The following is a 26,644-nucleotide window of genomic DNA, read 5'->3' as shown; positions in this document are numbered from 1 at the left end:
CGCCTGGCCATTTTTTGGTTGCAGCCATCATTGTTGTTTGGTGGGCCCGGGCTGGGGATTCGAACCCGCCACTTTAGATGTATGTGGCTGGCGCCTTAGCCGTTTGAGCCACAGGTGCCGAGCCAGGTGGCACATTTCTTAATCAGATTGAAGCCATCTATGACAAACCAATAGCTAATATTATACTGAATGAAGTAAAGCTGAAAGTTTTTCCACTCAGAACTGGAACCAGTGAAGGTTGTCCTCTATCACCACTACTATTCAACATAGTGCTGGAATTCTAGCCAATACAGAGAGAAGGAGAATAAAGAAGGAAGTAAAGAGAAGGAAATAAAGGGCACCCAAATGGGTGCAGAGGAGGTCAAACTCTCGGTCTTTGCTGATGGCATGATCTTATATTTAGAGGACCCAAAGACTCAACCACATGACTTCTGGAAGTGATCAAAAAATACAGTAATGTCTCAGGATATAAAAATTAATGACCACAAATCAGTAGCCTTTGTATATGTCACTAACAACCAAGATGAGAAGTTAATCAAGGACACAATTCCCTTCACAGTAGCTTCAAATAAAATGAAATACCTAGGAATATATATAAAAGAAGAGGTGAAGGACCTCTACACAGAAAATGAAGAAACCCTAAGAAAAGAAATAGCAGAGGATATTAACAAATGGAAGTACATACCATGCTCACGGCTGGGAAGAATCAATGTTGTGAAAATGTATATAATACCCAAAGCAATCTACAAATTCAATGCAATCCCAATTAAAATACCATTATCATACTTTCAAGATTTAGAAGAAATAATTCTTTGTTTTGTATGGAACCAGAAGAAACCCTGTATAGCAAAGGCAACTCTTAGTAATAAAAACAAAGCCAGGGGCACATCCTACCAGACTTTCAGCTATACTACAAGGCCACAGTGATCAAAACAGTATGGTATTAGCACAAAAATAGAGATACTGATATTTGGAAGTGAATAGAAAACTGTAAGACGAAACTAACATCTACAGTCACCTGATATTTGATAAACCTACAAGAATATATACACTGGAGAAAAGCATCCCTATTCAATCAATGATGTTGGGAGAACTGGATAACCACATGTAAAAGACTGAAACTGGACCCACACCTCTCACCACTTACAAAAATTAATTCAAGATTAAGTTTAAATATAAGACATGAAACAATAAATATCCTAGAGGAAAGTGGGGAAAACATTTGAAGGTATGGGCCTGGGGAAATACTTTATGAAGAAGACGCCCATGGTAATTGCAACAACAACAAAAAATAAACCAATGGGACTTAATTATATGGAAAAGCTTCTGTACAGCTAAAGAAACAACAACCATCTATGAGTAGAATATAAATGTTTTGACATAATAACTAAGAAAGTTACATGAAGGCTATGTTAACCAGTTTGATGGAAGTGTCTTGGATTGTGTGTGAAAACACCACACTGTACCCCCAAAGTGCATCAATGTACACAGTTACCATTCAATTAAAAAAAAAAGAAGTTTATAGTGAATTATGACACTGATAATTGTAGTGAGGAAAGAGAAATGCTAAAATATATTTCATAATTAGAATAAAAATGATAGAATAAAAAATGAAGTAAAAGGATATTTCTGAGATTAAAAAAAAAAAAAGAAACAACAACCAAAGTAAATAGACAAACTTCAGAATGGGAAAAGATGTTTGCAGATCATGAATTGGAGAAAAGCTTGATAACCAGGATCTATAGAGAACTCAAATTAATCAACAAAAAAGAGTAAACAATCCCATACACCACTGGGCAAGAGAGATGAATAGAACCTTCTCTAAAGAAGACAGATGGATGGCTAATAAACATATGAGAAAATGCTCATTGTCCCTAATCATCAGAGAAATACAAATCAAAACCATCCTGAGATAACACCTAACCTCTGTGAGAATGGCCCACATCACAAAGTTTCAAAGCTGCAGATGCTGGTGTGGATGTGAAGGGAAGGGAACGCTTTTACATTGTTGGTGGAACTGCAAACTAATACAAACTTTTTGGAAGGGAGTATGTAGAATCCTCAAAGAACTCAAAGTAGACCTCTCATTTCCCATTTATTAGGCATCTACCCAGAAGAAAAAAACCCTTTTCTCATAAGGATATTTTCACTAGACTGTTTATCGCAGTTCAATTTATAATTCCCCAAATGTGGAAACAACCTAAATGCCCAACCAACCAGGAATGGATTAACAAGCTGTGGTACATGTATACCATGGAATACTATTCAGCCACTAAAAATATGGAGACTTCACATCGTTTGTATTTACCTGGATGGAGTTGGAACACATTCTTCTTAGTAAAGCATCACAAAAATGGAGAAGCAAGAATCCAATGTACTCAATTCTAATATGAAGGCAGCAGATGAGCTAATACAAGGGGTGGGGGTAGGGGAATGAGCAAGTGGTGAGAGAGGAGGGGGGGTCATGGTGTATGGCACACCTCTTGGGGTAGGACATAATTATTAGAGGGACTTTATATAACAAACGCAATTGGTGTAATCTAATTCTTTGTACTCTCAATGAATCCCAAACAATATAAAATAATAATAAAAAACAAAACAGAAGTTGTAAATAAACCCACACATAATCAGGTTATTGCACACAAACATTAGGAATAACTGTAAAAAAAAAAGGGTTTCATTAATATATAATTCATATACCACACAACTCACCCACCTAAAGTGCACAATTCAGTTTTAAGCATATTTAGGAAGCTGTGCAATCATCACTATAATTTATTTTTGAACGTTCTTTCAATACCAAAAAGAAACCCTGCACTCTCTAACCATCAGTCTCTAATCCCCTATTCTGGGTCCTTTGTCCTACAATATGAATTTTAGGATGGGTTTCCCCTATCCTAAAACCAAAAAACATCATAAGAATTGTGACAGGCATTGCATTAAATGTGTAGATCAATTTGGTGAGGACTGCAATATTAACAATAGTAAATCTTTTGATCCATGAACACAGGATATATTTCTATTTATTTAAGTGTTCTTTAATTTCTTCCAACTATGTTTTAAAGTTTTCAGCGTATAAGTATTGTGCTTCTTTGGTTAAATTTACTGCCAAATATTTTACTCTTTCTGATGCTACTTTAAATGGAACTATTTTCTTAATTTTAAGTTTCCTCACAAATTAAGTGTATAGAAATAAAACTGATTTTTGTATATTTATCTTGTATCCTACACCATTACTAACTTACCAGTTCAATAGTTTTGTAGTAGACTCCCTAGGATACTATACATAAGATTATAGTACAGATACTTTTACTTATTTCTTTCAAATATAAATCCTTTTATTTTCATTCTTGTTTAATTCCTTGGCTAGAACCTCCAGTACAATGCTGAATAGAAGTGGTGAGAACACAATCCTTGTCTTGTTCTTAAGCAGAAAACATTTAGGTTTTATTATTGAGTATAACTTTGAATTTTTTGTAGCAGTCCTTTTCTAAGGTTGAGGAAGTTTCCACCTATTGTGTACTTTTATTTTAAGAATTGTTGAATTTTGTTAAATCCTTTTTCTGTTCTCTGTTGAGATGATGTGAGTTTTGTCCTTCTGCACCTGGAATAAAGCCTCTGTCCTATAAATTGGGGCTTAATGAAGAAAGAAAGCCCTTAACTTTTCGGCTGTATTAAAAAGGAATTTAACTTCTTCAACTTGGATCTGGAGGAGATAAGAAATGATAGCAGCCTGTTTGTTCTGGGTAAGATGCCATAACTTGTGATTGGTAACTGATGGAAGAGGGAGCCCTGTCTTCTTAGCCACACCTCCGATGAGTGAGGCTTCTGTCAAGCTGAGTGATGGTTCACTGCCACAGACTCTGGCTTTTCAGAGTTTTAGAAAATTTTGTTGAAATCAATGTTTCTTCATTTGGTGTATGCCCTTAGGACTATTCCCAGACACTTTAAATGTTTTAAATATTATTTAATAGTTTTTAAAAATAGTTTTAATTTATAGTTTTTTAAAAAATAGTTTTGCTTGTTTTGGGGGGGAGTAGTTTGTTAAGCTTCTCATGGTGCCATCTTGAAAGAAAAACCAATGTGGTATTTTCTTATTGCCTTAATATTGGTTCAACTGCCCTATCTTAGTTTGCAGAGTTTTGGAAATGATAAATCATACTGCCAAGAATTTAACTGTATCCTATAGAGAGAAAAATTACTTCAAGTTAAAGAACAGTATTTTGACTGTATAGATGAATGTATCTAAAACAAAAACTGCAAAGAAACTGAAAGCTGCATTCCGAGCTTACATTATTTGTAGTAATATCACTATATTATTTTCAAGTACATTCATACATTTGGATAAAGCAAATAAATAATTATATTCATACATTTAGGGACCAAAATACTTGTGATACAATGGAAAAAGAGGTATAAGTATAAATATTGAAGAATTAATAACCTCATCATCTTATATTTCAATTGAAACTATCAGTATAATCTCACACTTTATTTTTCTCTTTTTCAAATATATGTACTTTCTAGATCTGTCCACTGGAAAGGTCTAGAAGCAAAGAAAACTCCCAGACTGTTATCTCTAAATGCAAGATAAAATAGGAATATGTAAGGTGGACTTAAACTGTGTCAAAAGCAATCCGTCAAATCTATATCTGGGTCAAAAGGACTCAGAAGCAACCTGAAAAGGCTTCCATTGGCCTAAGAGGGGCAGTTTGAACTCTAAGTATAGTGAATGCAAAGAATTGAAGTACAAAAATATAAACATCTATGCATTCACACTATACTAAAAAAAAAAAAAAGAAAGAAACAAACCTAAATATGTCAGTCATCTTTGGAAGTTTCTGGGATTCCCTTTTGGGGATTAACAGCCTCTGCTAAAGTGAGCTGCCTTGCCCAGCATGGTAGATTCATAGATGAACTAAGAAATGACTTCCAACGCTTTTACGGAGATGCAGAATGTTAGTTTACCCCACAACTGAATCAAACCCGGGTGTGGAATCGGAAGTTCATTAGTGGCGGTAAAATAATTTAATGAATCAAGGCCAATATTTTTAAAAACAAAGAGTTTATCAGAGCGCGTTTCACTTACTAAAGTATTGTTTTATACACATGCATACGTATGTGGTGCACCTGTGTGCATACGGGGCCTCACAACAAAATGCATTTCTTACTCTGCCTCAGGGCAAACCGCGTAGAAAAGTGTCTCAGATTCTGCTCCCCAAGACAGTCGGCACCGGGGGCTGTGGAGCGGCTGTGGGTCCGGCGCCGGCGTCCCTGCCCTGCCCGCGGCACCCTGGTACTTACGAAGGAGTCGCTCACCACTAGCACCACGTTGGGCGCTTTGGCTGCTCGCCGTCGCTGTCCCCCAGTCACCGGGGCCGCTGCCGCCAGCGCCGAGGCTGCGACCAGTGACACCCACAGCAGGAGCATCACGAACAGCGGTTCTGACAGCCGGCCGCTGGGCCAGCCTCCCGCTTCTGGCAGGGGACGCGAGGGCGAAGACAGCTAACAATTTCCAGAACTTGCAGTTTGGTTTACATCTAGTGACTCCGGGCTTCTCACGCAAAAATACAACTCCCATCAGGCTCAGAGCACGCACATGCGCAGAGGAGGAGGGAAGCCCAGCTTACTCACGCTGAAGACCTTTTAATCAAACACCGAGCGCAGTAAAACCCAGCCCCTTCCAGTCACGTGAGCGAGACCGGAGCAGTGCGCCTGCGCTCTCCAGATTTGGCGTTTGTAGAAGAGCCGGATCAGTCATTTCCAGGTGGGTTCGGGTCTCGGTCGCATTTGCAGAAGTTGGAGTGTACAGGCAGTTGAAATAGTACTCACAGAGAAAAGGACTGGGGCCTGGGCTGTTCGTTTCGGGACGGTCAAGAGTGGCGGACTGTTCAGCTAGAGAGTGAACGGGGTGTTGGTGAGGTGGCGGTGGGTCTGTCACTGAAGTTGGATGGGCGGTTCCTTGTGGGGCCTCTGTGTGGCCCGCTGCAGGTGCGCTGCGGAGACCGCGGAGCCTTTCGAATACCTTCTCCAGGGACATTTCTAGCCCGCCTTATCTTTTTATCTTTCTTAGCCGGTGCAGTGAGGATTTACTGTGCTCCCACGGCGTGAGGACCAGGCCCTAGTAAGAAGTTTCGGGGAAAACCTTAGATATTCCTCATGGTCAGAGTGCATAGGAGAGAACAGGCCGTGAGAGAAAGAATTGCTGGGCTGCGTGATGCGGTCCGTTAATTGACATAGGTTCAGAATACCATTGTTTTGCTGCAGAATAATCACCAGTCCCTTCTGACAGTTGAATTCCTTTAGAGAATTCTAGAAGAAGCAGATTTCTGCCCCAGAACAAAATTCCTGATTTCATAGTCACAGTTTCAGGTTTATAATTTGCTTCTCACATTTGTCGTTTTAATATTTTGACGGGAAAAAGAGGATTTGTACGACTTATTTAACAGAAATCAACCCTTAGTATAAACATCTGGCAGTGGTTTTTGCATGAAATAACAGTAGAAAAGGACAGATCTTATTTAATACTCATATGGTACTTACTATGTGCTGAGCATTATACTAAGTACTTACTGAACACCTATTGTGTGCCAGGTACTTTTACAGAGAATATTTTTCATAATCGTCTCTTTAACCATTTTGCATGGAACAGGAAAACAGCCTTGGAGAGGTTAAAAGACTGGCCTGAGATTACACAGGGAACCAGTCTGAGCAGGACTGGAGCTTCGCCACTCTGGCCCTAACTCACTGAATATTCTGTCTCCAGTTAATTACCAAGTTTCACGACAATCTACTGAGCTTAATCAATTGGTGAAGCAGAATCGTTAACCAAGCCACATGCTGAGGCTCTGCGGGAGCATGCGAAAATGTTAATAGTAGTCTCTGCTCACAGGGAGCTCACGCTCCAGGGAACCAAACCTAACATACGTGAAATAATACAGCATGAAAGGCAGACTTCCTGATGAACAAGATGTTTTCAAAATTTGCTTCCAGTTAATTTATGTATTATGTATTAAAGAATGTAAAACATACTTTACCATAGGAAAAAATCTTGACTGATGTGGATTCGTATAAAATCGTGTTTAACTTTATGGCATGGTATTGACTTTGTGAACTTTATTTATTCTCTGAGGTATTGTTTCCACAGGACATGTATTTTGATGATAGGAGCACATCTTTCTCTTCTTTCTCCCTTTGGAACTGTCAGTGGGCTGCAGTGGGTTGGAGCAGGACATATTTAGAGCCCCTGAGACACTGGGAAGAATCTAAGAGGCTCTAGCCCTACTTTCCATTGGACATTTGGTTTTTCTTACAGCTTTCTTGCTGAATGCATTGTCCAGCCTGCGCTGTTTTATTTCCAGTGGTGGGAAACAAAAAGTTTAATTATTAAAAGTTATTTTAAGTGTAAGTCAATCTTATTTTACTTTTAATCATTCCTTACTCCATTTGTCTTCATTCTTATTTGGATCTCCCCAGTTAATTACCAAATTTTACGACTATCTACTGAGCTTAATCTATTGGTGAAGCAGAATTGTTAACCAAGCAGCAGGCTGAGGATCTAGGAGCAGTTGAAAATAGTCTTCCTCCCTAATTTCTTCAGCTAGTTCTCATGTCATTTCAGTTTTTTCGTTGTTTTGACCACTCCTTTTCTGAACATACATCATTTTTGCTAATGAGTAATTATGCTGTCAGAAAAGGTGGTATTGTGCATGCACATGTGCCCATGTGTGCGCTGCAGTGAGGACAGAGATTCGTATTAGTTTGCATGGGCTGTCATGACAAAATGCCACAGCCTGGGTGGCTTGAATGACAGGAATTTATTTTCTGATAATTCCAGAGGCAAGAAATCCAAGATGAAAGTTTTGACAGGTTTGTCTTCTGAGACCTCTCCTCTAGCCTGTCAGGTGGGCACCTTTTCACTGCGACCTCACATGGTCCCTCTGCGCACATGCATCCTTGGTGTGTCCAGGTTCCTTATTTTAAGGATAAAAGATTGGATTAGGGCCCACCCATATGACCTCCTTTAACTTTTTTTACTTTTATAAAGGTCCTATTGCCAATTACTATCAGATTCTGAGGTGCTGGGTTGGGGCTTTAACAGAGGAACTTTGGGAGTACATAATTCAGCCCGTGACAGGCTCCATTACACACCTGTCTGTCTAAGTCATCAGCTCAGGATGTCTGAGTTAGGGATTGCTTGCTTTAATGAAATACTCTGTTATTCAGAAAGATCTTTAATTGAAGTCCTGATCTAGGTTTTGATTCTCTGTAGTTCTTTTAATTTTCAAAATACTAAGCATTATAATGTACCTTAGGAAAAGGAGATTTATGTGTGTAGTTTGTGACTGTGTGGAATAAATTCAGTATTATCTTCATGTCTGCATTTTACTAGCTACTGTAGGGAAGAAAGAACTAGAAATAATCTCTGCTCCCAAGGAATTCTTAGTCTAGTTTTGGGAGACACACAGACATACATAAAACCTATAAGTTCAATAACAGTGTAAAAGGTATCAAAAAGTATAATTAATTTTTGGATAAACAAAAACCAAAATATCTCAAATTGTTCTTGAGAGAATGGTGTGCTTCGAAATGTTAATTTGTTTTCACTGAAATGAATGTTCCTTGATCACAGAAATTTCAGAATTGCTAGGTTGAATTATTTTGGGGTCCTTACTATAGGACTTCTCTGAGGCTTTAAAATGATAATATACATTGTGATTTTGAAAGAGTAAGATACAGTGTGTAGTATTCATAAATGTACTGCTAGATCACTCATTAACACCTCTACACATACTAATGCTCCTTGGAATGCATTTTTGGAAATGGTAGTATAGATAATGAATGTTACAAATTAAGACTGGTTGAGAGTGGTCTGAGAAAGCTGTTTGACACTTGAACTCGGTCTTAAATAATGTATAGCATATAAACAGGAAGAAGTGAGAGTGGGGAGGCTAAATGAGAGAAACAAAGATGTACAGATAGAAAACTATAAGGGACCAGGCATAGTGGCTCACACCTATGATCCCAGCACTTTGGGAGGCTGAGGTGGGAGGATCACTTGGGGCCAGGAGGTTGAGACCAGCCTGGGCAACATAACAAGATTCATTGTCTACAAAAAAATTTAAAAACAGAAAAAAAAAAAAAAAACACCCCTACTAACTCTTGTGGGATGATGAAAAAAAGTAATGTGTGTTAATATGGAAACATTGGCATTCCTTTTGGTGGAAAGCTTTGGAAGCTGGATGATTATTAGTCATTTGTTGAGTATATATTGCTCAGTAAGGTTGGGTGTGTAAGGATCTGCAAAGATAAAAGAGCCCTGTTTAGGGATTTGTTGAATTAGGGGACAGAACATACCTACATAGAATTATTTTTAAAAAAGTTCCAGTTGAGTAGCTCAGCAAATTGTGGACTTTACTCTAGTATTCACGTAGTGTAGTAACTAAGGTGAAGAGGAGGTTCATGTTGATACCTGCCTTTTGAGGAATACAGATGCTTCTTAACCTAAAATTGGGTTATATCCTGTAAACCTATTTTAAGTGGAGAATATTGTAAGTAAAAAATGCATTTAATACCCCCATAAGCCCATAGTAAAGTGAAAAAAAAAACATAAATAGCACCATTCATAACTTTGGGACCATCAGTATAGGAAAGAAGGTTATTTCTTGAGAGCATGAAGAAGGAGGTTGTGGAGGGGGTTGGAGATTTGAATGTGCAGAGAAAATTTATAATAATCATCGGGTTCTCACACTGTTCATTTTAGGAACGGCAAGAAAGTAGTGAAGTTGCTTGAGAGAATAACAGTAGACAGGGAGAAGAGAATTAGCATACATTGTGTTTAGCCATTTCATCTGTGTATCGGGTAAGTGCTGTAAAGTGTCCAAATTCTAATGGGCCCTGGGATCTATTTGATTTCCTAAGCTCATTCTTGGTGGGTATATATCACAGAGTGAAGGGGCTGACAGAATTCAGGGTAAAAATACAAAAGTAGGAACAGAGGTGAAGCGACTAAGTAATAACTTAAAATTAGATTCGGTGGGAAGGACAATCACGTATTACCAGATGGGAGCTAAATAAAGAAGTCAGTGAGTGGTCATGACCTCTACCCTCCTTAAAGTCCACGGTATATGTGGCTGATTAACAACAAAAACACAGAGATATACAGCAGGTACAAATCGTGAGAATGGGCTATAAATGGAAAGAACAGGTTCTGTGAGAGAGAGTGTAGGCAGGATCCATTTCAGTGAAGGCTTCACTGTAAAAAGGCTTCATAGTAAAAAGACTTCGGCTGAGACCTGAGATGGTGCATTAGTTTCCTATTCCTGCTATAAAAAGTTACCCCAAATGCAATGGCTTAAAACAATACAGATTTGTTTCCTTATTGGCCTGGAGGTTGGAAATTTGAATTAGGTCTGAAGGGGGCTAAAACCAAAGTGTTGGTGGGCCGGCTCCTGGAGGTCCTACCACTGACTTCTTGTCATTTGCAGCTGCTAGAGGCTGCCCTGCTTAGCTTCTTGAATCCTTAAAAAAAAAAAAAAATCACTGAAATGAATAGAGTCTGGTTGTCAGGTTTTTACTTTTATATTTTTCTTTTTTAACTTATTTTACTCTCCTGAACATTCTTTGGATTACTGACCTTTTTTTTTTTTCAATACAGTGCAATGTTTATTAACCTTGTTTTTTTTTTATTTTTATTAAATCATAGCTGTGTACATTAATACTGTCATGGGCTACAGTGTCCTGTATACACTTTGAAATACTTTCATCAAACTGGTTAACATAGCCTTCATGTCATTCTCCCAGTTATTGTGTTAAAGCATCCATATTCTACATTTAGAAAGATTCACATGTACCCTTATAGGATGAACCATAGGTGTGATTCTACCAGTCACCCTCCCTCCACCCATCCTCCCCCCTCCCTTCCCCTCCCCTCCCCTCCCCTCCCTCTCCCTTTCCCCATATTCTTGGACTAAAATTGGGTAATAGCTTTCCTATGAAAGCTATAAATTGGTTTCATAGTAGGGCTGAATACATTGGATACTTTTTCTTCTGTTCTTGAGATTCTTTGCTAAGAAGAATATTTTCCAGCTCCATACATATAAACATGAAGGAGGTAAAGTCTCCATCTTTCTTTATGGCTGCATAGTATTCCATGGTATACATATACCTTAATTTATTGATCCATTCGTGGGTCAGTGGGCACTTGGGCTTCTTCCATGACCTAGCAATTATGAATTGGGCTACAGTGAACATTCTGGTACAAATATCTTTATTGTAGTATGATTTTTGGTCTTCTGGATATATACCTAGTAGAGGAATTATAAGATCAAATGGCAGGTCTATTTTTAGTTCTCTAAGTGTTTTCCAGATGTCTTTCCAAAAGGAGTGTATTAGTTTGCAATCCCACCAGCAGTTTGGAAGTGTTCCCTTTTCTCCACAACCATGCCAGCATCTGTGATTTTGTGATATGGGCTAATCTTACTGGTGTTAGATGATATCTCAAAGTAGCTTTGATTTGCATTTCTCTGATGATTAAGGATGGTGAGCATTTTTTCATATATCATAGGCCATGCGCCTGTCTTCTTCAGAGAAGTTTCTCTTGAAGTCCCTTGCCCACCCTGAGATGGGATCACTTGTTCTCTTCTTGCTAATATGTTTGACTTCTCTGTGGATTCTGGTGATTAAACCTTTGGGGGAGATGTAACCAGCAAATATCTTCTCCCATTCTGAGGGCTGTCTGCTTGCTTTACTTACTGTGTTCTTGGCTGTGCAGAAGCTTTTTTATATGATAAGGTCCCAGTAGTGTATTTTTGATGTTGCTTCCGTTGCCCAGGGGGTCCTCCTCATAAAATTTTTACCCAGGCCGATTTCTTCAAGTGTTTTCCCTACACTTTCTTCTAATATTTTTATAGTTTCATATCTTAAGTTTAAATCTTTAATCCAGTGAGAGTCTATCTTAGATAGTGGTGAAAGGTGTGGATCCAGTTTCAATCTTATGCAGATTGCCAGCCAGTTCACTCAGCACCATTTGCTAAATAGGGAATCTTTTCCCCACTCAATGTTTTTAATTGGCTTGTCAAAGATCATATATAACGGTAAGTAGCTGGGTTCATCTCTTGGTTCTCTATTCTGTTCCATACATCTACCTTTCTGTTTTTGTGCCAATACCATGCTGTTTTGATCACTGTGGATTTATAGTATAGTCTGATGTTTGGTAGTGTGATTCCTCCTGCTTTATTTTTATTTCTGAGTAATGTCTTGGCTATTCGAGGTTTTTTCTGATTCCATATAAAACAAAGTATTATTTTTTCAAAATCTTTAAAGTATGACAATGGAACTTTAATAGGGATTGCATTAAAATTATATATTGCTTGGGTGGTATGGACATTTTAACAATGTTAATTCTTCCCAGCCACGAGCATGGTATGTTTTTCCATTTGTTAACATCTTAAGCTATTTCTTTTCTTAGAGTTTCATAGTTCTCTTTATAGAGATCTCTCACGTCCTTTGTTAGGTAAATATTTCACCTTTTTTTGTCGCTACTGTGAATGGAATAGAGTCCTTGACTGTTTTTTCAGCTTGACTATTTTGGTATATATAAAGGCTACCAATTTATGAGTGTTGATTTTGTAACCTGAGAGGCTGCTGTATTCCTTGAACACTGTTAAGAGTTTTGTAGTAGAATCCTTGGTGTTTTCCAGGTATACAAGCATATCATCTGTGAAGAGAAAGTTGAATCTCTTTTGATCCTATATGGATGCCCTTGATTGCCTTTTCTTTCCTAATTGCAATGGCTAAAACTTCCATTACAATGTTAAAGAACAATGGAGACAATAGTCAATCTTGCCTGGTTCCTGAGCTGACTGGAAACAATTTCAGTTTAACTCCATTCAATACAGTATTGGCTGGGGGTTTGCTGTAGATGGCCTCTATCAATTTGCGAAATTCCTTTCTATGCCAATTTTCTTAAGTGTTCTGATCATGAAAGGAAGATGGATATCATCAAAAGCTTTTTCTGCATCAATTGAGAGAGTCGCATGGTCTTTGTTTTTTAATTTGTTTGTGTGATGAATTACATTTATAGATTTACATATGTTGAGCCATCCTTGAGATCCTGGGATAAAACCCACTTGGTCATGGTGTATAATTTGTTTGATGTGTTGCTGGATTCTGTTTGTTAGGATCTTGTTGAATATTTTTGCATCAATATTCGTTAGAGATATTGGTCTATAATTTTCTTTTCTTGTTGGGTCTTTTCCTGGTTTGGGGATCAAGGTGATGTTTGCTTCATAGAATGTGTTGGGTAGTATTCCATCTTTTCCAATATAATGGAAAAGGTTGAGTAATATAGGTACTAGTTCCTCTTTAAAGGTTTGGTAGAATTCTGACATGAAGCCATCTGGTCCCGGGCTTTTCTTTGTAGGGAGATTTTGTATAGTTGATTCTATTTCAGAACTTGATATAGGCCTATTCAACATTTCCACTTGATTTTGGCTAAATCTTGGAAGGTGCCATGCTTCCAAGTATTGGTTGATTTCCTTCAGATTTTCATATTTCTGAGAATAAAGTTTCTTGTAATATCCATTAAGGATTGTTTGAGGGGTCTGTTGTTATTTTGTCTTTACCATTTCTGATTGATGAAATTAGAGATTTTACTCTTTTTTTGTTAGGTTGGCCAAAAGTTTGTGTTTTATTAACCTTTCAAAAAACCAACTTTTTGATTTATTGATCTGTTGTATAATCCTTTTATTTTCAATTTCATTTAATTCTACTCTAATTTTGGTTATTTCTTTTCTTCTGCTGGGTTTGGGGTTGGAATGTTCTTCCTTTTCCAGTTGCTTGAGATGTCCCAGTAAGTTGTTGACTTCTTTTCTTTCCATTCTTTTGGGGAAGGCTTGCAGTGCTCTAAATTTCCCTCTTAGGACTGCCTTTACAGTATCCCAGAGGTTCTGGTAACTCGTATCTTCATTATCATTTTGTTCCAAAAGTTTGGTAATTTACTTCTTGATCTTGTCTCTGACCCCACCTATCATTCAGCATAAGGTTATTTAGCTGCTGTGTTTTTGTTTGAGTCTGCAGATTCCTGTTGTTACTGAGTTCAACTTTTATTCCATGATGGTCTGAGAAGATGCAAGGAATAATTTCTATTCTTTTAAATTTGCTGAGGTTAGACTTGTGACCTAAGATGTGGTTGATTTTGGAGTATGTTCTGTGGGCTGATGAGAAAAATATGTATTCAGTTTTGTTAGGATGAAATGTTCTGTAGATGTCCGTTAAATCTGAATGCTGAATAGTTAAGTTTAAATCTAAAATTTCTTTGGTAAGCTTCTTGTTTGACTTTATAGATGTGTTGTTGTGTTGACCATATTTCTGATGGATATTTAAAAGCATATTTAATATTAAAAATTTTTGTCTATTTCATTAGATTTCAAATCAATGTATTTGCATTATAAATATGTAAATTGTACATACTTACATCCTTTTATGTGGCTTAGAACAAGGTTCTAGTTTAATGTCCTAGATGCAAAATAGAAATTAGTTGATAGTGTTTTTTGATCCTTTTTTTTTTTTTTACATTGACATCAATATATTTTGAGTTTCTGAAATACTTTTTTCCGAATCTTTATAATCTGTTATAGAAGTTTCCTATTATTGCCAGGCATATTCAGATGTATTGATTTGTTTACCTGTATTTGTGGGCTTTGAGCCATATTATTGCCTTTATGGCCTGAACATCACTATCTTACTCTCATTAAATACAGTTGTACAATTGATAATACTTTTTTTTTTTTCTGTAGAAACAGAGTGTCAGTTTATCGCCCATGGTAGAGTGCAGAGTGCATCACACTGCTCACAGCAACCTCTAACTCCTGGGCTTAGGTGATGCTCTTGCCTCAGCCTCCTGAGCAGCTTGGGACTATAGGTGCCCACCACAATGCCCAGCTATTTTTTTGTTGCAGTTTGGCCAGGGCTGGGTTTGAACCTGTCACCCTCAGTATATGGGGCTCGCACCCTACTCACTGAGCCACAGGCACCGCCCAGTAATACTTTTTAAACTTGATTTATGTTGGATAAAATCTTTTCAGGTTGGTAATAGAAAAAGTTACATTGAGTGAAAATGTGCAAAACAAACATTCCTGTTTTTAAAAATTCTTTATGATTGAGGAGAAAAATGGGAGGAGAAGTGTAAAGGGAAAGTATTAATAGGGTGTTGTAAAAGAATAATAAAGATACTGAAGCCAGTTGCAGTGCCTCACACCTATAATTCCAGCGCTTTGGGAGGCTGAGGTGAAAGGATTGCTTTATGCCAGAAGTTTGAGACCAGCCTGGACAACTGAGTCAAACCATGTCTGTACAAAAAATAAAAAAGTAGCTGGGAGTGCTGGTACATGTTTGTAGTCCCAGCTACTTATAAGGCTGAGGCAGGAGGCTTGCTTAATCCCTGGAGTTGGAGGTTATAGTGAGCTGTGAGCCACTGTACTCCAGGTTAGGTGACACGCTGAGACCTCATCTCTAAAAAAGAAAGACACAAGCAAGCTAGATCTTTTTTGAAGTGTTAGAAAGTCTTAGAATTGGGAGAAGTGCCCAATATAAAGGAGTATGGGGTTACATGGAATAATTTTGGGTACTAGGTTTTTACTCTGTGAAAGAAAATGGGTTTCAATAAGACCTAGTAGATGGGAAGACCTCAGTAAAGATTTGCTTAGAAATTTAGCCTCTCTTTCTGCCTGCAAAAAGAAAAAAAGAGGAAAAAAGTAGTTTTCAGGGCTAGAAAGGGACAGTTGGTCATTTTAAAAATTAACTTCCTGAAACTTACACAGAATACACAGATGTGTGTATGTGTATGCATATATACACATGTGCATACATGTTTGTACCCACACATGTATAATACATGGTAGGTGAAGAAAGAGTGCCTCAGTGCTGGCCTGTCATGCTAATGTTGCATCAAATGAGAAGGAATAGGAAGAGAGCACAGTGGTCCCCAATCTTTGGGGCACAGGGAGGGGTTTCATGGAAGTCTGTTTCTCCTTGGATTTGTGGGTGTGGAAATCTGATAAGAGGTGGCCTCAGGCAGTGATGGACGTGATGGGGAGTGGCTGTAAATACAGATGTAGCTTAACTGCTCACCTCCTGCTGGGCGGCCTGGAGCTTGGGTACTTAGGAGGATTCTGCTGCACTGTGAGGAATTGTAATTACATATGAAGAGGTATAGACATGGAAAGCTATTGAATGTTAGGTGCTGGTTACCAAGAGAAAATGGAGTTTGTTTCTTCATAGTGGTCTTTAAAGGCAACCTACTTAGAAGTTGTGATGTTTCCCTATTTGCTGTGGTACTTAAGTCCAAACCTGTCTGTTTGACTTTCAAGATCAATTATAATTTGATGCACTCTACAAGGTAATTTTTTTACCTGCCCAACCTAATTTTCTTATGTTTTTTAATAAATTGCTTCTGTTCCATTCAGCCTGTTTTTCTTACATTTTCCTTTCACTTGCTGCATACATTGCTGTGTTCTCTTTGCTAATACAGTTGCCTCTAACTGGAGTGATTTTCTCTCTTCTCTCTTGGCCTAAAAGCTATTCATTACATCATACCGCATCTCTGAATTCCTCTTGCACTTTCACTCATGATCCTTAGTTTAGCATTTGATCTCCATGCAGTGATTTTCAACCCTCACTTACTGCTCTGCCGTGCAGTGAGGGCATCTTAGGTATACTGTGAAATTTTTAAAGATCATTAATTAAGTTATTTTCAGAAGTTCAAAGCACAGTAAGTGTATTCTTTTTACTCTTTTTTGGTCAACATAACTAAAATGTGCCTTGGAATTTTAACTATAGGTTCAGGTGTGCCGTGAGATAAAAAAGGTTGAAATACACGGTTCTAATGACTTATATGTCTTAGATCTTTCTCATATTTAGATTTAGGACATGTTTAGATTATTCCTTAGAATATGGACACTGTGTTATATTTTATGTTATGTACAGTCAGTAGCTTGGGAGCTGCGTGTAATTTTAGTGCTGGTTGGTTCTACCAATTTGTAATTTGCCCACTTAGATGCTGGGTAATAGGAGAGATGGTCATCTTTCTCCCAGGATGGGTGGTGCCTTCTCTTTGTTTTAAATTTGGTTGTATCTTGAAATTATTTTTGTTCTTTTTTAACTTGGACATCTTTTGATTTTTTTTACTTGAGTGTCTCATTTTTTATTAATTTTTTTTTCCTCTAGAGTGCCTCTTTTTATTGGTCTAGATCAGATATCATTGTTGTTGATGTTCTCTTCTTTTTTGGCCTGAAGTGTTTTGGTTGGAGAAAATTTAATGTGAAATCAACATTGAAATTTGTTACCTGCTCTAATTAGGATTTGTGGACTGCAAAAGAAATCCTTCTGAAGTTTTTGCCTATAAATTTATGTCCATATAATTTAAGGTAAGGTAATAGTTTCTAAAATAAAAATGTATGAAATGTGTTGCTTTAAATTATATAATTATTGTAACTAGACAAAAGAGTTATGTTCTGCCTATTTAGAGAACCCGGTCCTAGTTGTCAACAAATTAATTTTATGGTATCTCACTTAACTTTTGTATTATTTTGAATGCCAAAATTTTTTAAGTAAAAAGGATTATTTTTTTAATGTCTAGTTTGACCTACTTCTTTGGTCTTGTATGTCAGTCTTTTTTTTCCCTTTAGAAGTGTTAGCTATTTTTATTAGTGTGTGATATGTCATAATTGTTCCGTAATTGTATTTTGACATTCCATTCCAAAGGTTCCATATCTTTTACCATTCCTGACTGCTTCCCCAGCCATAATAATAACAGTGTAATTATTACTGTGATCCTACTGTCATACCCGGTGGGCAGATGCAGGAACTGAGAGTTGGAAAGATCAACGAATCACCTAAGGTCCCACAATTGGTAATCTTGTTCGTCCTTTAAAGTCTGGTTTCTGCCACCTCATCCTGGAAGTCTCCTGTGACTTCCCAGCCTGTGGCTCCACCTCCCTTCCTAGGTACCCACCTCTCCTGTTTAAAAATCTTGTGACAGAGGGAAATCCATGTGGTCTTATACTTTATTTCTGTATCTCCCAGGCTGGAGCTAAATCAGTCCACTTTCAAAGTCTGTATCTGATCATGTCACCTCTTACTTAGAAGCCTCTAATGGCTTCTTCTACATTGAACAGAATACCCCCAACCTTGCCAGAACCCCCAGCCCCCGCGTGACTGGCCCCTGATTACCCTTCTGATCTCATTTCCTTTCTCTTCTCTCTTAGCTGCTATTCTGGCCTACTTGCTGTTTCCCCCAGGAGGCACACCATTCCCATTTTACGACATTTGTCCTGCTAGTCCCCCTCCCTGGATCTTTTTTGTTTGTTTGTTTGTTTGCTGCCTAGGCTAGAGTGCGGTGACATTGTCATAGTTCATTGCAACCTCCAACTCTTGGGCTGAAGTGATCTGCCTGCCTCAGCGTCCTAATAGCTGGGACTAAGTCTGTTCTTTGGCTATACAGGACTGTCAGTATACTATGCTAATGATCCATCTTTTTAGTTCATTTTGCTGCTTTGAACATCTGGAGTCTATAACTGCTTACTTTGTTTTACTTCCTGATGAGATTAGAGTTAAATGGAGATGGCAGAAAATACAAAATTTTTTAACATTGAATTGTGATTGAATTTGACTTGTTCACTAGTAAATCTGGATAAGTTATGAAATCTTAAAATATGCTAATTTAAGGCACATTGAATTGTGATTGAATTTGACTTGTTCACTAGTAAATCAGGATAAGTATGAAATCTTAAAATGTGCTAATTTAAGGTTTGGCGCCTGTAGCTCAGGGAGTAGGGTGCCAGCCAAATACACTGAGGTGGGTGGGTTTGCACCTCGGCCGGGCCAGCTAAACAACAATGACAACTCCAACCAAAAAATAGCCAGGTGATGTGGTGGGTACCCGTAGTCCCAGCTACTTGGGAGGCTGAGGCAAGAGAATTGCTTAAGCCCAAGAGTTTGAGGTTGCTGTGAGCTGTGACACCATGGTACTCTATCGAGTCTCTGTCTCTAGTGAGACTCTGTCTCAAAAAAAAAGGCTAATTTAAAATTAAATTAATATATATTAAGATTAAATGAAGAAATACTTCATCTACTCATTAAAATACTTTTTTGTGGCTGAAGGTAGTATATAGTTCTGTATATGCATTGCTTCCATTCAGGTTTAAACATCACATTTGTTTCTCTTTAAAGAACGTATAGGTAACAATTTTATAGTAATCTTTATTGTTAAGAGAGTTAGTATCCTGATTATAGAAGCTATTACTAAAATAGAATGCTTTCTTAGAATTTCCCGTTATAGTTACTGAAATTATTTGTGTTAGTGTTTTACTCTGTGACTTGGGCGTATTCTACCTGATCTTACTTAGTATAGAACTGAATTGCAATTGGTACACATTTTGGGTCCTGGTTCATAAGGTTGTCTGTGTTTTAACCAAGTATGTGGACAGTGAGTGAGTGTGATTCAAACACAGCTCAGTTTCAACACGTATTCATTGATCATTAATAATTTGTCAGGTACTAGGCCCTGGGGATGAATTAGAGGGGATAAAAAACCCCATCCTTGCTACATGGAAATTGCCAACATTCTGGAGGGTGTTGTGACACAAATAATAAGATAAATCAGTAAAAGATATAGTATATTAGAAGTGATAAGTGCTTTGAAGAAAAATGAAGCAATGGAAGGTGTCCACGGAATCCTGGATAGTTGGGAGTAGGGGAATGGAAAGATTAAAGTTGTAAATAGTGTGTCCAGGGAAAGTTTCATTGAGGAAGTGACATTTGGTGAAAATCTGAAGAGGTAAAGGAATAAGCTGTGTGTATTCTAGGGGGGTTAATTGTTCCAAATCGAATGAATCCCATTTCCAGATTCCTTTTTCAGATGGTAAAGTTTATTGGAACTCTCTGTTTAGGTAGATTCTACTGTAGGTTCACCGAGGCTTTTTTACATAACAGAATGTCCAGCAAGGAAGTGAAGACTGCCCTGAAAAGTGCTCGAGACGCCATCAGAAACAAAGAATACAAAGAAGCCTTGAGACATTGTAAGGTAACCAGTAGTTTTTCTTCCATAATAAGAGTAGTTTATAAACATTATTGATTTGTAATGTGAGAGTTATTTATTTTCCAAATATAGCCAAAGACGTGAGGCCATTTAGTAGAACTGTTAGAGTTATTGAACCACTAACCTCCAATTAGCAGGATAAACTACATCTGCCACACTTGATTTTGTCTTTCTCTATATTGGTAACTTACCAAAGGTGAGTTTTTACAGCCTGAAATAGGTGACTTTTGATGGCTATATAATGGAATGCTACTGTATCCTCAAGTTTTCACTCTTTAATGGTATGTTGACAGTCTAATTAGGGTTAAATGGTATGTTGACATTCTGATGAGGATTAAATGGTATGTTGACATTCTGATTCTATTTGGCCTATGGATGGGAGAATCAGGATTCTGTAGCTCCTTTGCATTATGATGGCAATGTTGCTATTCAGAGGAAGAAAACAGAAGTGAAGTCATCAGTAGGTGAGAGATTCAGAGATTCAGAGATTTAAATCTCCTTCCATCTTAGCAGGAGAGAATATAGGCAGAGATCCACATTGTGTTGGGTTTGTAGACTTGGTGGTGGGAAGATAAGAACATTCTATTTTCTTGGTGAAGTGTGAGCTGAGACTGGGAGATGACAAAGGAAGATAGGAAATAAATGTTTATCCATAGTGGAAAAACAAACTTACCAGTAATAATTGGAAAGATTAGCAGGCCTGGTGACTGCTCATATGAAGTCCTAGGTTATTAAAGTGAAATCAGTGAACTCAGATGTAGTTTTCCCCCTTCATGTTTGGTTCTCAGGTGTGGAGATGGGCATGATGAGATTCAACTGTGGGTGGGGGGACAAGAAATAAAGGGGTTGAGGAAGTGATGGTAAGGGGGTGATCACAGAGATGGGCCATGGAGTCTAATCTGGGTAAGGAGAGATGAAAAATGGGCTGGTAGGTAATGGAAAAGAGGGTGGCTTCAAAAACTAGAGACTTCAGAGCTCAAGAAATTGTTACCTTGGGACTATTGCAATAAATGAACTGGGAAGATGGGAGAAGGGCAGAATCATAGCTTGATGGAAATTCACATTTGGGTGGCTGAGTAGTCTGGAGGTTGAGTAACTAAGAGGTCACTGTGTTCAATGGGATATCAATGTAAATGTTAGAATGAATGCAGGTTTCAAGATGGAGGAGAAGGATATGAAATTTTTGCTGATGGAAAGGGGCATTCCTAGGAGACGACAAGGAGGATATTCTTAGTGTTGTGGTTAGGTGACCAGAGGTTCAACAACAGTGGGGTTTTGAAGAGGAGAAGAGGAATACAGATGACTGTGTGAGCCAGGAGAACCCTGTTATCACTTCCTGGTCCAGTGGTATGTGGGAACTTGACTGATCCAGATTGGGAGGTTTCTAGGGGTGACTGAGCCCAGCAGGCAGGTGAGGCCATGATAGTACTAACCCTGATATAGAAGGTAGACCGTCTCATCATTCAGGGGCAGCATGGAGGTGGATGGAAGAAGGATGACTTCAGTACTAGACTTGTTTAATTAAAACACATCTGAGTCTGTAGCTGTTTTTTTTTTTCTGGAGGTTTTCTGTAAAATTCAGATATGAAATTCACATACGAATTTCACCAATTAGTTCATAATTTACAGTGGAGAGATCAATATAAATCAGAAATGGAGAACTAATCAGTTACAAATGCCTGATTACTTATGTGTCGTAATCCAGAATGTTGAGACTAAATTAATTGAGTTTTTTGTTTGTTTGTTTGAGACAGAGTCTCACTATGTCGCCCTCAGTAGAGTGCCATGGCGTCACAGATCACAGCAATCTCAAACTCTTGGGCTTAAGTGATTCTCTTGCCTCAGCCTCTGAAGTAGCTGGGACTACAGGTGCCCACCACAATGCCTGGCTATTTTTTAGTTGGAGTTGTCATTGTTGTTCAGCTAGCTGGGCTGGGTTTGAACTCTCCAGCCTTGGTGCATGTGATTGGTACCATAATTACTATGCTATGGGTGCCGAGCTGAGACTAAATTAATGTTTAATAAAGAAATGTTGCGTGTTAGTGTATTTGCTGTGGTTTTGTCTGACCCTTGTCTTGTCTGCCTCTGGGGTGTATGAGCAACCCTCCAGGGGAGAAAGTCCTGCCCTGAGCACCCGATGAGGGGAGAGAGGCCTGCTCTGATTTGTGTGGAGTTAGGCGCTTTCTTCTTTGTGTTCTCTCAGAACCTCATCCCGGCTTTCACCACAGTGTCGTAACTATTTCCTTAAAAATCTGTTTTGGATTCTGAAAACTGATCCTCAGGCAGGTAGATATATAGCTGTCACTGGCTGCTGGTTAACTGGCAGTCACCATGTGTTCAGCAGTTATGTGGTTGGTGCTGGGAACGTTAGCATTAATAAAAGCCCAGTGTTTAGAACTTTGATCCTTACCTCACAGTTGGGTTGCTGAAACCGCAGGGGCTTCAGTCTAGGTCCATTTGCTTGTTGCACTCAGATCCAGTCACTGAGACGACTAGGACTGGATAAGGAAAGGAATGTTGAATATGACAGAGGTCTTGCTGGAATTGGGAAGTTGCCTTAAATCTGCCTTTCAGTCTAACAGCCATCCTGGGCTTTTAAAGGAAAGGCCACATACCTTGGGGCAGATTGGGGTGTAACTAACAAGGTGCTACAGGCAGGTTTTGGGGAATGGTGAATCTTGACATCAGAAAGTCTGCCCAGGGCCTTCAGAATCTCAGCTTCTTTGTCTTGTAGAAAATCTACCATTTCTGTAAAACAACTCAGAAGGTCAAATGGTTAGTTACTGGAGAGGATTATAAAAAACAAGCATACATTTGTTCATAGGGCCAGCTATAGTTGTGGTTTAGGAGGCAACTTTGATGAGTATGCCTAAGTCAGAATACAGAGAGAAATCTCTACATTCAACATTTGGGAAAGCAAGAATTGCAATTTAGGGACTACGCACAGACCAGGTGGTCTTTTGTATGCATGTAAGAACAAAAAGAAGGTTGGGGTTTTATTAGAAAGAGAAATTGTATGTATTGTTTTGAAAGAAAGTTCACTGGTACTAGAGAAGCTTTTTTTTTTTCTCCAGTTTTTGGCTGGGACTGGGTTTGAACCCACATATGGGGCCGGCACCCTACTCCTTTGAGCCACAGGTGCCACCCAACAAGAGAAGCTTTTAATAACAGCAAGCTCTGATTGCTGAGTGATTGGCAGTAGCTAAAATCAGTCTTAGAGTCCCTGCAGGCCATCAGTAGCTACTAGGCAGAGCTGGCCTTGGAGTCACAGCACACTGCTGTAGCAGGCAGGCTTGTAGTGGGTGAATTTCATCCTTGGAGAGCAGGTGCTGTGTGCCCTGAGCACTTTTCTCCCTGGCCTCTCAACTCTGATTTAGTTGGGGATGTCAAAATGGCCCAATTTATATAAACATGTTCATAGACATAATGAAACTTTCCTTGTATTTTGGTGACAGGTTGCTGGAAGGGATATGGGATGTATGTAAGCCTGATAATTTGACTAGTTCCTATTTTCTCAAGTAATATGTAAAGTCTTCAGAGGCAAATTTCACTTTAGCTACTAGTTTTTTCTTTCCCTATAACATATTTACTTTCTGCTCCAAGTTTTATCTTAGCAAGTACTGTTATTTCTGAAAGCAATAGCTCTGGTTTTGTTTTTCATTCCCTAGAACGTGTTTACTTTCTGCTTCAAGCTATTTTATTTTACCTTAGGAAGTAGCTGTTATTTCTGAAAGCAGTATCTCTGCACATAATTTTTATTCCATTTGGCAGGTGTTGTTTAAATACCACTATTTATTTTGAACATGTTTGAAACCGTCACACTGAGGTGAACCTACTTTCCTAGCCTGTAATTTCCGTGAAAAACCTATCTGTCTAATACAGTGAAACTGTCATGGTAAAGGGAAACATGAGAGTTGGATGAAATGAAATGAGATGGAAAACAGTTTTTGAGTTACGGCCAAGAGCCGGGTAGAGGCAGGCAGGATGGTGGGGTCGTTGCTGTTCTTTTTATACCCATTATTCACAAAGAGCTGTGGGAGGTATTTGGTGATGGGTCAGGATCACTTGGGCAGTTTTTAAAAAATATATCTTATATTTCAAATACTTTGTACTCATTTCCTTTGAAATCAGAGAAGTTAAATGGTATCCCGAAGGCTGCTCAGGTGGTAGAGACAGACTCTCACATAGACTGTTTGTCCTTCACTTTCAAGATTTAACGACCTGTTCTTTTACTTTTTTTAATCAGGCGGTGTTGAAGCAAGAGAAGAATAACTATAATGCCTGGGTTTTTATTGGTGTTGCTGCAGCTGAGCTAGAGCAGCCTGACCAGGCCCAGGGCGCCTATAAGAAAGCTGCTGAGCTAGAGCCAGACCAGGTACTGGCTTGGCAGGTGGGTGTACGTTTTTTTCTTCCTTCTATTATGAGAAAAGATTTTTTTGTTCATTTTTCAAAATATAGGGGAAAGCATTAAAATATGCATTTAAACCTACCTTTGCCACATGGAAGATAAAAAATTAAATTTATTGGTCTTCTGTACCTAAAATTTGGTTTAAAAAAAAAAAGTGATGTGAAGGATGTTGTTTACCACTGTTTTAAAATGCTACCTGAGGGATTATTTCTACTTGTGAAGACCCAGCTGAAACAATTATATAAATTTGTAACTTAATTGTATATGCATAGAAAAGATTTATCAAGACAATTCTTTATGCTTACCTGAGAAACAAGAAATGCATATTAATATGTTTTCTAAAGATAAAATTATACAAAAATGTTAAGTTTTCTTTGAGTGCAAGTTAAGTTCCTTTCTTTTTTTTTTTTTTGAGACAGAGCTTCACTTTGTTGCCCTTGGTAGAGTGCCCTGTTGTCATAGCTGACAACAAGCTCAAACTCTTGGGTTTAAATGATCCTTTTGCCTCAGCCTCCCAAGTAGCTGGGACTGCAGGCACCTGCCACAAAGCCCGGCTATTTTTAGAGATGGGGTCTTACTTTTGCTAAGGCTGGTCTCGAACTCCTGAGCTCTGGCAATTATAGGTGTGAGTCCTTGCACCCAGCCTTTTCTTAAAGGTTTTAATGGTGTTTAGTTGGGTTCTTCAACTTCTCATATTTGATTTTCATTGATTTCATATCTCAATCACGTATTTAAAACTAATTAATATGAGGTAGTAGGCTCCAGAGAGAGTGAACCTGCTTGTCTCGGGTTCATGTGAGTAAGCACTGAAGTGAGACCATGTGGTCATACATGGAGAGAAATAATAGCTTTTATCATAGACGGATTGGTTTAGGATAGCTGATCTTTATTTGAAACAAAAATGATATTTTTCACACATTGCCTGGATTTTTTTTTTTTTTGGTCTTACAATATTGTAACAGTAGTGTCATACAGAATAGATCTTAAATTCAGTTTTCTCACCACAGCCATGCCCACACCCACACAGTGGCAACCAGGGAAAATGGATATGCTCATTAGCTTTACAGAGGTGATCATTTCACAAGGTATACATATATCAAAACATCAAATCGTACATTTTAAATATGTACAATTTTGTATGTCAATGATACCTCAATAAAGCTGTTTTAAAAACATGCCGACATTTTAAAAAGAGTGTCACGTGGTAAGATCTCAGAGGGTAAGATTGTAGAATAACCACTAAAAATATTTTATTATCAAACACTTTAAATATACTTTCAAAAGTAAAGAGAATAGAATAATGAACTCCTGCCTGTCACCTAGATTCAACAAAAGTCAACCTGTTCCCTCGTATCCCCAATTGGAGGCCAATCCCAGGCATATCATTTCATCTGTATATTATAGTAATCTTTTATTAGAAATAATCAGAATAGACTATCACATTATTTAGCAAAATAAGTGAATGTGAGGACATCAAATTTTTTGGAAAGAATAATCACTGATACTTCCTCTTTTAGGGGTTAGCAAGCTTGTATGAGAAATGCAACCACATAAACGCTAAGGATGACTTACCTGGTGTTTACCAAAAGCTCTTGGATCTTTATGAAAGGTAATGAATGTCTGGTGAAAAACCAGTTTCTTTAAAAGCTTGAATTAGAATAAGCTGATTAAAAATTATATGGAAGTACTACCAAACATTTACTGGGCATTGGGAAGCATTTTTCTTTCAAATGTTTGTAATAGATTTTCTCGATTGTGATTGAAATAGAAACAAAACCCTACTGGTGAGAGAATTGACTAATTTTGGAACTTTGATACTATTTTCAGTCAATGGAAGACAATATTTTTAAAACCTTTTTTACAAGGAGCTCATTTGACATATTTTTTCCTGTAATATGAAAGAGAATATGTTCTAATTTAAAATAGTACCTGACAACATTGGAATATTAAAATTTTAGTGTTTTTAAGTCCTTATTTGTTTTTATTAATCACATTCAAATCCTTTTTTTCCTAAGTGTTGACAAACAGAAGTGGTGTGATGTCTGTAAGAAGCTTGTGGATCTATATTACCAAGAAAAGAAACACCTAGAGGTTGGTGAATGATTTTCTGGGGTCCTAGACTCTTTTTTAATCAGGCT

At 38.0% G+C, this 26,644-nt stretch overlaps 2 protein-coding genes across 8 annotated transcripts in view; one reads left to right on the top strand and one right to left on the bottom strand.

The window, feature by feature from the left end:
- ARSK (arylsulfatase family member K) overlaps positions 1 to 5,548 on the bottom strand; it is a 40,968-nt gene extending 35,420 nt beyond the window's left edge. The window contains exon 1 of the mRNA XM_003785985.3: positions 5,305 to 5,548. Coding sequence (XP_003786033.1) covers positions 5,305 to 5,430 — 126 coding nt within the window. The 5' untranslated portion in view covers positions 5,431 to 5,548. The remainder of the gene's footprint in view (positions 1 to 5,304) is intronic.
- Positions 5,549 to 5,717: 169 nt separating this feature from the next.
- Positions 5,718 to 26,644, top strand: part of TTC37 (tetratricopeptide repeat domain 37) — a 98,852-nt gene continuing 77,925 nt past the window's right edge. The window contains exons 1-7 of one of the 7 annotated variants that reach the window (XM_023510884.1): positions 5,718 to 5,767; positions 9,764 to 9,862; positions 17,296 to 17,426; positions 19,950 to 20,083; positions 24,345 to 24,488; positions 26,024 to 26,115; positions 26,522 to 26,597. In XM_023510884.1, coding sequence (XP_023366652.1) covers positions 19,994 to 20,083; positions 24,345 to 24,488; positions 26,024 to 26,115; positions 26,522 to 26,597 — 402 coding nt within the window. In that variant the 5' untranslated portion in view covers positions 5,718 to 5,767; positions 9,764 to 9,862; positions 17,296 to 17,426; positions 19,950 to 19,993. Of the gene's footprint in view, positions 5,768 to 9,446; positions 9,863 to 17,240; positions 17,427 to 19,626; positions 20,084 to 24,344; positions 24,489 to 26,023; positions 26,116 to 26,521; positions 26,598 to 26,644 lie in introns of those variants that run through there. The other 6 variants (XM_023510883.1, XM_012802793.2, XM_023510886.1 and 3 more) reach the window with 6 other exon arrangements.

This window comes from Otolemur garnettii, unplaced genomic scaffold, assembly GCF_000181295.1.
Source record: "Otolemur garnettii isolate 467f Iridium unplaced genomic scaffold, OtoGar3 scaffold00017, whole genome shotgun sequence".
In the NCBI taxonomy this organism is placed as follows: Eukaryota; Metazoa; Chordata; class Mammalia; order Primates; family Galagidae; genus Otolemur; species Otolemur garnettii.
The sequence above is the reverse complement of the archived record's forward strand: the minus strand, read 5'-3'. Positions and strand labels throughout refer to the sequence as shown.